This window comes from Lingula anatina, chromosome 5, assembly GCF_051362555.1.
Source record: "Lingula anatina isolate TDL-2025a chromosome 5, LinAna3.0, whole genome shotgun sequence".
NCBI classification, from domain to species: domain Eukaryota; kingdom Metazoa; phylum Brachiopoda; class Lingulata; order Lingulida; family Lingulidae; genus Lingula; species Lingula anatina.
In genome coordinates, this window is record NC_141771.1 from 24,454,706 (window position 1) to 24,468,884 (window position 14,179).

General features: G+C 38.7%; 1 protein-coding gene across 1 annotated transcript; it reads left to right on the forward strand.

Annotated features, from left to right (window-relative positions):
• Window positions 1-4,498: 4,498 nt before the first annotated feature.
• Window positions 4,499-6,930, forward strand: LOC106152111 (zinc-binding protein A33-like). Its single transcript, XM_087012451.1, has one exon. It carries the CDS (start codon window positions 4,718-4,720, stop codon window positions 6,539-6,541), a length of 1,824 nt encoding a protein of 607 aa, XP_086868577.1. The 5' UTR covers window positions 4,499-4,717; the 3' UTR covers window positions 6,542-6,930.
• Window positions 6,931-14,179: the final 7,249 nt, after the last annotated feature.

Below are 14,179 nucleotides of genomic sequence, written 5' to 3' on the forward strand. Positions count from 1 at the left end.
AAGGTCACAATCATTTTTTTGAAAAGGCCAAACTGCGACAAATCTTCGAGTTTGAAGGGCCATTCATCGTTAAACAAAAATCCATCTCAAACCGTCCAGAGTCTCCCATCATTATTAGTAACGATGACGACGACACAAACAACTCCGAGAACGACAGAGTCCGCTCAGAGTCTCCAATCGTTATTGACCTCAGTGAAGAAGAAGCAAAATACGCTGAACGTTCAAGATCGCCAGATGAACAGTTTATTAACAATTGAAAAAAAAACTAACAAGAAAATAACAATGTCCTCAGATCTAGGGTTAGCTCCAGAAAAATTCAGAGGAAATGGAGATGAAGATGTAAAGAGGTGGCTGACTCATTTTATAAACTACGTCAGCTATAAAGAGCTAGAAGGGGAGCAAATAACTTCCATTTTTCCTTTGTTGCTAAAGCAGTCAGCGTTGCATTGGTATGAGTCTTGTCAGCTAGAGTACAGAAAGACTGGGAATCCTTTGAGGGTGAGTTTTGGCAATGATATCAGCTGAGAGGTTTGGGAAACTTGGTCGAAGGCATTGGAATTTTTTTCTGAAGACATCAAAGGCAAGACGAACCAGTGCAGAATTATATAGCGTCGATGCGACATGATGCGAAACGTGCTCAATTGGATGAGGGTATGGCCCTAGTAATAAATGGGTTAATCCCAGAAATAAGACCATTTGTGCTGCAAAGGGAACCCGCCAATTTCGACTCATTGATGCATCACGCCCGAATTGCAGAAAATGCAGTCCAACCTACAAGAAGAAGTTAACAGTCCGACATATAATGATTAAACAAAATATCGACGTTCTAAAAAATTCCATTAGTGACGCTGTCCTGGCCAGTAAGAAGCCTGCAGTACAAATGTTACAGAACCCGACACAGGTCCTGAATGTTGGAAACATCATGCCTACAAGAGCAAGATCATTGATTTCCATAAGAAAGTTTGATGCCAATGGCATCGCGCACGGGTGCATCATCCAACGCAACTTACCACCACGAAGGAGAATTAGAGTATAAATACTTATAAAATTGTAAGAAAAGCGGGTGGTTAATAAATGATTAAATACTCCAGAATGTCGCGGTAGTTACAATAGTTGATATGAAAAGGTTGCTTCCACAAATCAGGCCATTTGTGGTACAGAGGCAGCCCACTGACTTGGAACCCCTGATGACCTTAGCAGAAATTTAGAGTAACTGTAAGTAGTACGGTTTGAACAGAGCGACTAGTTCTGAAAGTTTTAACAAAAAGTAAACCTATTGATTCAGACAGAAAAAAAGTCAGCACCAAGTCTTAACTTTTGGTGTCAATGTCACATTGTCAGTGTAACAGTGAAGAGTGACAGTAATCAGGAAAATCTCACACAACCAACATGTAACACTGTAACAACATAAACAGCACCTTACTCCATCAGTGTTGCGGAGAGTTATTTTCATAAATTTGAATATGAAGACTGTTAGTGATGGATGAATCAGGTTAAAGAAGACAGACTATAAAAATTACTCCCCCTTGAGGCAGCAGCTAGCATACCAAGTGCCCTTCATATACCTGACCATAACCTATGGATAGGACAAGGCAGAAAACAAGGATAGCAGGTCTTGGAAAACAAGTTCCAAGGTACTACAAGCTAATATCTCTCTGAACTTGAGAATGGAAGATTTAGTCTGAAAGTAAAAACTCCTCGAGTTCATTGCAGACATTTGACATAAAATTCAGTATGAAGGGCTACTCTACAGCAGACAATGCTACAGGTGGGATCATTGCCTTGCATCATTTAACACATTATAACAGGCTGCCCTTTACTAGGCTGCAGTGGCAGTGGGAATGGAGAATCCCGCCAACTTAGATGAAGCTGCTGAAGAGTTAGACATAAACAATAGTCAGAAAGAAGAGACCTTGAAAAGACCAGGGGTGACAGTAATGAAAACAGATAGTGCTAGTGCTGAGAGGCAGCTGAAAAGATTCTGAGAAAAAAATGACAAAAAAGTAGACAAATTAGAACACTCGTTTTAAAGAGGCAAAAATCCAGATCCAGCAAGAAAGCCCTCGCCTCCGGAAAATGACTGGAAATCAAACTTGGGTTCAGGCAGTGCTTTAATTGAAGAGAAATTGATTGCAGAACTGAATGACGCTTTTTTTAACTTCAAATTGTAATGATGAGACCTTTATAAGGGCTCATGTACTTGGTGCTCATACTTTCTAAATGATCTTGTACAGGTTTTACCAAGATAGGAGGCATGGTAAAATCAAGGAAAAATAGACTGGTAAGATACTAATCAATGACAGCACATGGACATATTTTAATAAATTATATTTCAATTCACTGTCTTGCCAATTCTTAGAGAGTCATTGCTATCATTTACTAGTATAGAACTAGTATAGTTGCTCCTGCTGCCACCTATCTTTGAAATGTACATGTAAGCTGCAACATGTTAAAATACATTGGGTCACTATGCTCTAAGGGGGTATTCATTCCAGTTCTTGTTCTAAGCCATCTGGCTTCTTTTCTTGTATGATTATCTTGAGTCACTTTTCTTTCTTCTGCATTAAATGTTTTGTTTTGAATTGTCATTCATTCTGACACCAGATGGCACCTTCCTGGAAGACGAGACTGCAGAAGATCCCAGGCTTTCTCTACCTGTAACAGAGGAAGATATCTTTATGACTTTCAGCTGTGAAATTCAGCATTCTGTCATGAGTTGCCTGTGTATTTAAACAATATTTTTTGCTACTTCTTCTCACAAAATTCAAATGATTAAATAAAAAAAGCTTACAACAAAAATACAAAAAGTTATGCTTAATTCATAAATAATAAATAAATAAGACATTTTATCACTTCATCTTGAGAGAGATTTTCACCAGAACTAACATTGAAAAATGCATTTAAACAAAAATAATAATTATTAATGGTTATTACAGTGTGGCTATGGACGGCCAGACTAGGTAGTTCAACAGGTTCATTTGGCTCTGTGGGTGGGAAAAACACGTGTATTAAGGAATTGGTATGATTACAGTGTGGCTATGGACGGCCAGACTAGGGAGTTCAACAGGTCCATCTGACTCTGTGTGTGTGTGTGTGTGGGGGGGGGGGGGGGGGAGAGAGTGAAATCAGGTGTATGAAGGAATTGGTAGTATAATTACAGGGAGCATATTATAAAAGAACCCCCTATATATCAGATCTAGGTTCTAGGATATAAGGGACTAACATGTTGCAAAGTCCAGTTCAGTTCATGGTGAATTGTAGGTCAATGGCCAATTTGAAGGTCACAGTTTGATTGCCAGTATATTACATCCTATTCACCTTCAATAGTAACTATGGACCTACATGTATCTCTGCAGGTTCTCATAGTCTACGCTGGTGGTACAATGACAATTAACTCTACCTTTAGGATTTTATGCATTTTAAATAAAGAGTGCGTATGTGTGAGCAGTGGGGTGGGGTGACAGTAACAGATATTTAATTACCCCACTCAGAAATCACTTTTTCAAACAGTGATTGCTAGTTTTTTATATTTATCGCTAATCAAATAGCTGGCATCTTATATGACGGACATCCCGAATGCGGCTGTTTGAGTGGTGGTGACGGAAGTCAGTAGGAGGGAATTTGATTTTTTTACAACATTGATGGCATTTTTCTGTTGAAATATAGTTTCAAAGATTCACAAGTCCTCAGATAATTTCAACAAGAAGTAGTGCATGTGACTAATGTGCTTTAAATTTCTTTTCTTTGGCACTTAAAGATCAGATCAGATTCTATTCCAAAGTTAAAAGTGTGAGGTTGCTAATCCATTCTCTAATAGACTACATATGACGGAAAAAATTGAGAAAACTTATATCATTTCCCTCAGTGTTGGCAGTGACTGTCACATTTACTGGGCCACTGTGGGTGTTTTACAGGTATTTCACATACTTTACCACACAGCAAAATAAAAATACCAGCAGACATGGTTTTATTTGTTTAACCTGAGCTTAGATAAAGAATAACACAACTGTGTTACCAGGCACGAATTTAGTTGGTGTGCTAGCTGTTAATTTTAGGTGAGCTTCAAGAAAAAATCAGTTATCAACATTTTTTTACCTAATAAATAAATAAGAAGAAGAATTGCACTGCATAGATGTATGTTAAAAAATCCGCAGTTGATATATAATGATAATGCAAAAGCTCTCTCTCTCTCTCTCTCTCTCTCTCTCTCTCTCTCTTTATATATATATATATATATACTTTGATCAAATATTCCTCTGTTATATCATATAATGGCCAATTAAAACCTGAGAGGTTTCCTTCACACAAAACGAGACAGTAATACCTACATTCATGGCTCTATTTTAATAGTCTGAGCTTAAGAGTAAACACAATGCAACTATGTCAACACACAATCAATGTTCCTGCTATGTTGAGGTCAGCGTCAAGTGATAAGCAAACGCCATGTTTTTCTCTACCTTTGCACAGTTCTAAAGGGGACAGGAAAAAAACAGGACGGATATTTGAGGAATTAATTTAAAATCAGACGTGTTAAATATGACAGTAAGTCAGATAAAGGACATAGTGGTACTTGTGATCTCTGTCGGTCAAAGCTGTAGAATTGTGAGGTAGAGAGAAAATTAAGCATTTTTTTGACAATTTCTAGACTGAGTTATTCAATACCAAAGGCAACAAAACCAGCGCAATCACCCTTTGTAAATTAAAGAGACAGCCAGTCATGGCAGAAGTACTAGCAGCAGATATCAAAGAGAATATCTTGACATGCAACATCTGTCTGGTAGAGTATGAAGACCCCCGTGTGCTGCCTTGCTACCATACATTTTGTTATGGTTGTATATCTGACCATGCTACACGCACTCTGACTTCAAATAGAACATTTCTGTGTCCCGTGTGTAGAGAAGAGATCCAGTTTCCAGCTGGTGGACTTAACCAACTGAAAAAGAATTTCATCTTTAGCAAGACCAAGGACATCATAACCAAGCAGCAAGAGAGACAGACATTAGAAGAGGAACAGGCCACTGTAGCAGCAGTGACACAGGCCATTGCACAGATGACCATCAGTTGTGAGAAACATCTTAATAACGAATTGAAATATTACTGTGAAGATGACGATACTGTTATATGTTGTGAATGTATAATAACAGAACATAGCGGCCATCGTATTTCGTCAGTTGAGCAAGTTGCAAAATGCAACAGAGATAAAATTAAAGCTGCTCTTGTGAGAACCATGAAAACGACGGACATGTTTAAAGAGTCAGTTGCCATGGAAACAGCCAATGATACAGAGGACTCTCATATCAAGACGCTCACTATCACAAACATGAAAAAGCAAGCTCAGATTATGCACAAATTGATTGATCAGAGGGTAGAGACATTGATATCAGAATTGAATTCTGCTTATGATGTCAGAAAGAAACAGAAGGAGGCAAACAAAGATATCCTTGAATTTCACCATTCTTCCTTGCACAGTGCCTGTGACTTTGCCCAGGAACTTATCACTAATGGCACTGACTCTGAAATCATGCTTCATGCAAAATCTCTGATAGAAAGACTGGCAGCAATGGAGAAAACACCTGTCCCAACTCCAGACACACCAGCACAGATATCATACAAACCTGGTGAGATATCAACTGACGGACTTGAGGCCATGTTAGGACAGGTGACAGTACAGTCACAAAGTCCATTAGCTGGACTGGAAACAAATCCAAGATCAGCACCAAATCTTCCAGTTTTCTTAGAGAAAGCAGAGTGTGTGCGTTCCTTCAGTGCTGTGGTGGGAGATGACAAAGGAAGAATATTAATGACTGGATTGACCATTGATGAGCGATATATGTATGTTGTGGATGGATATGAATCTCGGAGAAGGAGAGGGAATGACAGAACAAAAATGTTCACACATGATGGAGAATTCAAGTTTTACATTGAACTGAACAATCCGTTTGATGTGGCAGTGTCACAAACTGGTCACATGTATATGACATCACTGGGTGACAAATGTGTGAAAGTGTACTCCACCAAAGGCAAGCAGGTGACAACCATGGGTCACGGTCTACTGGAGGATCCACGGGGTATCACACTGAACAGACAAGGTCATGTGATGGTTTGTGACAGAGGAAAGATGTCCATCTTCACATTCTATGCAGCCAGTGGACAGCTTCTGGACACTATTCCACTCAATATGTGTGCAGATCCACAGTACATCACAGTAAACAGTGTAAATGATAACATTGTGATATCAGACTTCGAAAAACACTGCGTACATGTGCTGTCACCTACTGGTGATCAGCTGTACCAGTATGTTGGTAATGGCCAGTTAAGGAAACCATGTGGAGTGTGCACAGACAGCAATGGTCACATCTTCATTGCTGAATGGGGTAAAAGACGGATAGTGGCACTGAGTCCACAGGGATATTTTATCAGATACATTGCCACTAAGGCTGATGGGTTGAATTCTCCCATAGCATTAGCCATCAACCCTGCTGGCCAGCTGGTGGTAGCAGAAGAGTGGGGCAGAGTTAAGATATTTCAGTACTTACAGTAAATAGTGATTACATTTAATAATAATTAAAATATATATCAAACCCATGATGTTTATTAATACATTTGTAAAACAAAAAAAATGAGAATAGGCTGTAGGAACCAGAACATGAGATATAGTTAGTTACAGTTGTGTAACAGAGTGGAAGAGAAACTGTATTAATATATCATAATACTGAATACATACCTCTAGCTTAACAGTATTGGTGTAAAATTCTGTCAAATTATACTTATTTATTGCTACAGTGGACATGTCGCAAGTGTCAACCAGGCTTCAGACTCAGAAAATGGTAAAACGGTTTTCCGCTTATCGTGTTATCATTGAAAATGCACGGCTACGCCTAAAGACAATTTTTAATTAAAATTGCATATCGCTTGCTGCACGACCATGCATTTAACCTTGTTGCCGAGTTCTAAATTGTATACAAACGTGTTTCGTGAGAACTCAGGAAGTGCCCCATTTTATCATATCATAAGGGTTGCTGATGTGACAGGAATGGAACTCTGGTGTCCCGTTTGATAAGAACAGGTTAGGGTTGGTTGGACTATTGGGATAAGTGTATACAGGTAGGACGAATGTTACCTATCCAAAGTAATGAGAAGTGGACTACAGTCCCTAGAGGAATTCCATTCCTGTCACACCTACAGTGTGTTGACGGGGTACAACGCTGATTTGCTTGTTCAAATAAGGAACCCCACGATAGCCCCAAAATTGTTGCCAGAAGTTTATTTGTCAGCATGAGTTCAAAGCGTGAATCTGTCACTTGGTTTAATATTAGATTTCACTGGAGCAAAGGAATATAGAAACACAAGGAGTATTGGTATGAAAAATTTTATTATACAATGGACATCGCTATGAATACATATATGTACAGTGTACACTAATACGTCAAGTAACGTAATCACAAAAAATTAATTAAACAAAGATACAAATTTGAAATCAAAACAGTTAGATAACAACCTGATTATACAGATGTGCTCAATATTGATGTCATGTTCGTTTTTATTACCCTTTAACTTCAATTCTAAGCGCAGAGAATGCGGTATATAATAGCCAAGCTTAATACCAGTATGACTTGAATGGTAGTCCGCAGGGAACCTATTCCGTTCCCCATTTTTTATGCAGGTGACATTTCTCCAATTTACTAACCCAAATAGTTTGACTAACCCTAACCTACATTCATATTATAGTACCCCGGACTTCCATTCCTAGCACTATCATTCCTGCCACACCAGATTTACCCGAATTTAAGCTGGCCGAAAGAAAACCCTGCTCTCTTAAAGTCCACTTGTTTGCCTTGGCCGTCTTTTATTAAACAGCACAGCTGGCAATTAGCAGCACACTGTACATATCAAGGTTATATGGCAGCAGTCTTACCAGAGTTGTCGAGATTTGATGACAGTGAGGGAAGCACAAGAACGTGATGGCTAAAGAGGCACAAAAAGATTTGACGACTTGCAAACCGGGATGACTGTGAATGACGGCGATGGCGAAAGATAACGTGCACAGCTTCTACACTATGATGGGGCAGACGTAAACGGGAAGGAGACTGCGGTAAACCCCTATCTACTCTGCTGCTAGTCGAGAAGGAGCTTCATTAGTCTGGCCTCTATTGCCTGCTCAGCCCCATTGGGAAACCAGTCTGGTGACGGTGAGCAAGAGCGGGTTTGCAGTTTCCCTCTGCTGGAACCGCCGGTCTGGAAGAGATGAGTACGAAGCCAATGCCCAGATGAGGTAAAGCAACTCTTTTTCCATTAGGCTAGCAAAAATGAGGAAGAGACATTTGGAGACATGTTTTTATGTGACGCAGAACACGCAAGAGAATACTTCACCTGCAGGCCAATTTCAGAAACTGGAGAATAAAGTTAACCTGACTGCGAGCGATAGCCAAGCATTTCAGAGAGAAATAGCGGAGCATTTAAGGTGAGACATAAGAAATGCAATGTCGAGCGCAGCCGCTCTGAGTTAATCTAGGCCCTTGTACAGAGAACTTGTCTGTGCACTACAGACGCTGGCCGAGGTAGCCAAGAAATTCTAAAAGTTTTTGACATTTTGATTTATTTCATCAGTAAGACCATCGATAACATTGCTTTTCTAAACGCCACATGTTAAGCAATGGCAATTATCAAAGTTATTATTTCATTTATCTCCATAAATCTGATATTAATAATGTTATTTACGGCAAAATATTGGTACTCATAACTGATAAAAATTGACTTTACTGCAAAATTTAACCTGCAGAAGGTAGTCTAGCAATCACCCTTGCATTTTATGTGTCAACGTGCTGTCATGTTGCCCAGTCTTAAAAAAATGTAAATTAGTATATTTTACTAAACTACTAAGAAATAAAATAAAAGACTTCTATTTTTGGGATCATAAGCTACATGTATATTTGCAATCTCCCCAACTCTAATCACACGGTGCAGAAAACCATCCCATGACACAACACATTAAAACATTTGTCAGAGGTGGGGTGGAATAACTGGATATAGCGCCAGTGAGGAGATAGTTAAATGTAAGTAAACTGCCAACATTATATTCTCTTATGCCGATAATATCAAGAATCTCAATCAAAAGCAATTGTACAAATCAGAAAGAGTTTTATTACAAGTTAATTTTTTCTCCTTTCGTTCCTTCTCAGGGCACCATTAAAAATATTTTCTTACAAAGAAACAAAGACAAAACCCTGTCAGTTTGTAAGAGGCAGATAATCATGGTAGCCAAGGGTCCATAATTACAACAATACCGGTAGAAAACAACAAGCTAGTGATTGAAATAAATCACGGCAAAGGGTGGAACAACAAGAAAATCAAATTACTGATATTTCCTAGAATAAAGAATAAGTAATAAAAGCATAACAGCAGGAAATATAGAATTGTAGACAGACAAATCAGAATGGAATATTCTGATTAACATGCAAAAGACAATGAAAACAATTGAATGAGTGATCGGTTCCAAAGAATAGATTACAAATCCTCTTGAATTTGTACGACAAGTCAAGTGAATAAATAGATGAAAGTTCCAATCGTTATTGTTGTCACCATTATAACAAATTGGTGGAGGATCTGGTCAATGATCCCAGTGTGTCTCGCAATATATTACTTCAATCAAGAACAGTCACGATCAGTTTTCCAAAAGAGGCAATAACATTTCCAACAATTGAATGACTAAGCTTCAAAATGATTTGGCTACAAAATACCCTTGGGTTTCATTAGGGTTATTGGGCTTATTGCCCATGATAACAATTAGCCTAGGTATCAGTCAGGTGACTGGCATTGATAGTGGCTTAATGAAAAAGACACGTTCTTTTGAGACAAAATATGTCTAAGAAAGTGAACAGAAATTTGAAATTGTAACATCTAGCAGTGAGTCGTCTGAAGAAGAAGAAATACTACATGAAAGTTCACACCAACAGACCGTTCTTCACAAATGCAGTTTATTAGACCAAGTTGTCAAACAATGGTCACAATCATTTTTTTGAAAAGGCCAAACTGGGACAAATCTTCGAGTTTGAAGGGCCATTCATCGTTAAACAAAAATCCATCTCAAACCGTCCAGAGTCTCCCATCATTATTAGTAACGATGACGACGACACAAACAACTCCGAGAACGACAGAGTCCGCTCAGAGTCTCCAATCGTCATTTACCTCAGCAAAGAAGCAAAATACGCTGAACGTTCAAGATCGCCAGATGAACGGTTAATTAACAATTGAAAAAAAACAAACAATAAAATAACAATTTTCTCAGATCTAGGGTTACCTCCAGAAAAATTCAGAGGAAATGGAAATGAAGATGTAAAGAGGTGGCTGACTCATTTTAGAAACTACGTCAGCTATAAAGAGCTAGAAGGGGAGCAAATAACTTCCATTTTTGCTTTGTTGCTAAAGCAGTCAGCGTTACATTGGTATGAGTATTTGCCAGCTAGAGTACAGAAAGACTGGGAATCCCTTGAGGGTGAGTTTTGGCAATGATATCAGCTGAGAGGTAGGGAAACTTTGGCGAAGGCTTTGGATTTTTTTCTGAAGGCAAGATGAACCAGTGCAGAATTACATCACGTCGATGTGGCATAATGCGAAACGTGCTCAGTTAGATGAGGGTATGGCCCTAGTAATAAATGGGTTAAACCCAGAAATAAGACCATTTGTGATGCAAAGGGAACCCGCCGATTTCGACTCATTGATGCATTACGCCAGAATTGCAGTCCAACCTACAAGAAGACGTTAAGAGTCCAACATCTAATGATTAAACAAAAAATCAACGTTCTAAAAAGTTCCATCAGTGACGCCGTCCTGGTCAGTAAGATGCCTGCAGTTCAAATGTTACAGAACAAGAGACAGGTCCTGAATGTTGGAAACATCACGCCTACAAGGGCAAGATCATTGATTTCCATAAGAAGCGTTGGTACCAATGGCATCGCGCACGGGTGCATCATCCAACGCAACGTACCACCACGAAGGAGAATTAGAGTATAAATACTTGTAAAATTGTAAGAAAAGAGGGTGGTGAATAAATGATTAAAGACTCCAGAATGTCACCATAGTTACAATAGTAGATCATCATATGAAAAGGTTGCTTCCACAAATCAGGTCATTTGTGGTACAGAGGCAGCCCACTGACTTGGAACCCCTGATAAACTTAGCAGAGATTTAAAGTAACTGTAAGTAGTATGGTTTGAACAGAGCGACTAGTTCTGAAAGTTGTAACAGACAGTGGGCCTTCTGATTCAGACAGAAAACAAGTCAGCACCAAGTGTTAACTTCTGGTGTCAATGTCACATTGTCAGTGTAACAGGGAAGAGTGACAGTAATCAGGAAAATCTCACACAACCAACATGTAACACTGTAACAACATAAACAGCACCTTACTCCAACAGTGTTGCGGATGGTTATTTACATAAATTTGAATATGCAGGGTCCAGTTTTATAAAGGACCTTTAGCACTTACCAGTGTTTAACTCTAACCAGACCTTAATAATCTGTTAGTAAATTGACCTTTAAATAATTATTTAATCCAGTCAAACACTGGCCAGTTAATTAATTGGCTGTTTTCCGTTAAAAGACTGTATATAAAACACAATTTAACCATCTTTTAGTTAATGGGTGTTAGGGGGATTTATCCAATGGTTAGGCTTATCCACTGGTTAGTGCTAAACGTCCTTTATAAAACTGGGCCCAGGTTGTTAGTGATGGATGAATCAGATTAAAGAAGTCAGAATATAAAAATCACTTCCCCTTGAGGCAGCAGCTAGCGTACTAGTGCTTTACTATACCCGACCATAACCTATGTATAGGACAAGACAGAAAATTAGGATAACAGGTCTTGAAAAACAAGTTCCAAGGTACTACAAGCTAATACCTCTATGAACTTGAGAATGGAAGATTTAGTCTGAAAGTAAAAACTCCCCGAGTTCATTGCAGACATTTGTCATAAAATTCAGTATGAAGGGCTACTCTACAGCAGACAATGCTACAGGTGGGATCATTGCCTTGCATCATTTAACACATTTTAACAGGCTGCCCTTTACTAGTGGCAGTGGGAATGGAGAATCCCGCCAACTTAGATAAAGCTGGTGAAGGGTTATACATAAACAATAGCCAGAAAGAAGAGACCTTGAAAAGACCAGGGGTGACAGTAATGAAAACAGATAGTGTTAGGGCTGAGAGGCAGCTGAAAAGATTCTGAGAAAAAAGTGGACAGAAAAGTAGACAAATTAGAACACTCATTTTAAAGAGGCATAAATCCAGATCCAGCAAGAAAGCCCTCACCTCCGGAAAATGACTGGAAATCAAACTTGGGTTCAGGCAGTGCTTTAATTGAAGAGAAATTGATTGCAGAACTGAATGACGCTTTTTTTAACTTCAAATTGTAATGATGAGACCTTTATAAGGGCTCATGTACTTGGTGCTCATACTTTCTAAATGATCTTGTACAGGTTTTACCAAGATAGGAGGCATGATAAAATCAAGGAAAAATAGACTGGTAAGATACTAATCAATGACAGCACATGGACATATTTTAATAAATTATATTTCAATTCACTGTCTTGCCAATTCTTAGAGAGTCATTGCTATCATTTACTAGTATAGAACTAGTATAGTTGCTCCTGCTGCCACCTATCTTTGAAATGTACATGTAAGCTGCAACATGTTAAAATACATTGGGTCACTATGCTCTAAGGGGGTATTCATTCCAGTTCTTGTTCTAAGCCATCTGGCTTCTTTTCTTGTATAATTATCTTGAGTCACTTTTCTTTCTTCTGCATTTAATGTTTTGTTTTGAATTGTCATTCATTCTGACACCAGATGGCACCTTCCTGGAAGACGAGACTGCAGAAGATCCCAGGCTTTCTCTACCTGTAACAGAGGAAGATATCTTTATGACTTTCAGCTGTGAAATTCAGCATTCTGTCATGAGTTGCCTGTGTATTTAAACAATATTTTTTGCTACTTCTTCTCACAAAATTCAAATGATTAAATAAAAAAAGCTTACAACAAAAATACAAAAAGTTATGCTTAATTCATAAATAATAAATAAATAAGACATTTTATCACTTCATCTTGAGAGAGATTTTCACCAGAACTAACATTGAAAAATGCATTTAAACAAAAATAATAATTATAAATGGTTATTACAGTGTGGCTATGGACGGCCAGACTAGGTAGTTCAACAGGTTCATTTGGCTCTGTGGGTGGGAAAAACACGTGTATTAAGGAATTGGTATGATTACAGTGTGGCTATGGACGGCCAGACTAGGGAGTTCAACAGGTCCATCTGACTCTGTGTGTGTGTGTGTGTGTGTGGGGGGGGGGGGGGGGAGGGGGGGAGTGAAATCAGGTGTATGAAGGAATTGGTAGTATAATTACAGGGAGCATATTATAAAAGAACCCCCTATATATCAGATCTAGGTTCTAGGATATAAGGGACTAACATGTTGCAAAGTCCAGTTCAGTTCATGGTGAATAGTAGGTCAATGGCCAATTTGAAGGTCACAGTTTGATTGCCAGTATATTACGTCCTATTCACCTTCAATAGTAACTATGGACCTACATGTATCTCTGCAGGTTCTCATAGTCTAGGAGGAGAAGCGGTAATGGTGACTTGGCGGCGGAGCCGCAGGAGCCAGCGGAACATGCGGGTCGGGACTAAAACCATGGGTACCGCCAGCGCCTACGCTGGTGGTACAATGACAATTAACTCTACCTTTAGGATTTTATGCATTTTAAATAAAGAGTGCGTATGTGTGAGCAGTGGGGTGGGGTGACAGTAACAGATATTTAATTACCCCACTCAGAAATCACTTTTTCAAACAGTGATTGCTAGTTTTTTTATATTTATCGCTAATCAAATAGCTGGCATCTTATATGACGGACATCCCGAATGCGGCTGTTTGAGTGGTGGTGAGGGAAGTCAGTAGGAGGGAATTTGATTTTTTTACAACATTGATGGCATTTTTCTGTTGAAATATAGTTTCAAAGATTCACAAGTCCTCAGATAATTTCAACAAGAAGTAGTGCATGTGACTAATGTGCTTTAAATTTCTTTTCTTTGGCACTTAAAGATCAGATCAGATTCTATTCCAAAGTTAAAAGTGTGAGGTTGCTAATCCATTCTCTAATAGACTACATATGAGGGAAAAAAATT

Coding starts and splice junctions, on each gene's coding strand:
- LOC106152111 (XM_087012451.1), top strand. CDS start 4,718: ATGGCAGAAGTACTAGCAGCAGATATCAAAGAGAATATCTTGACATGC.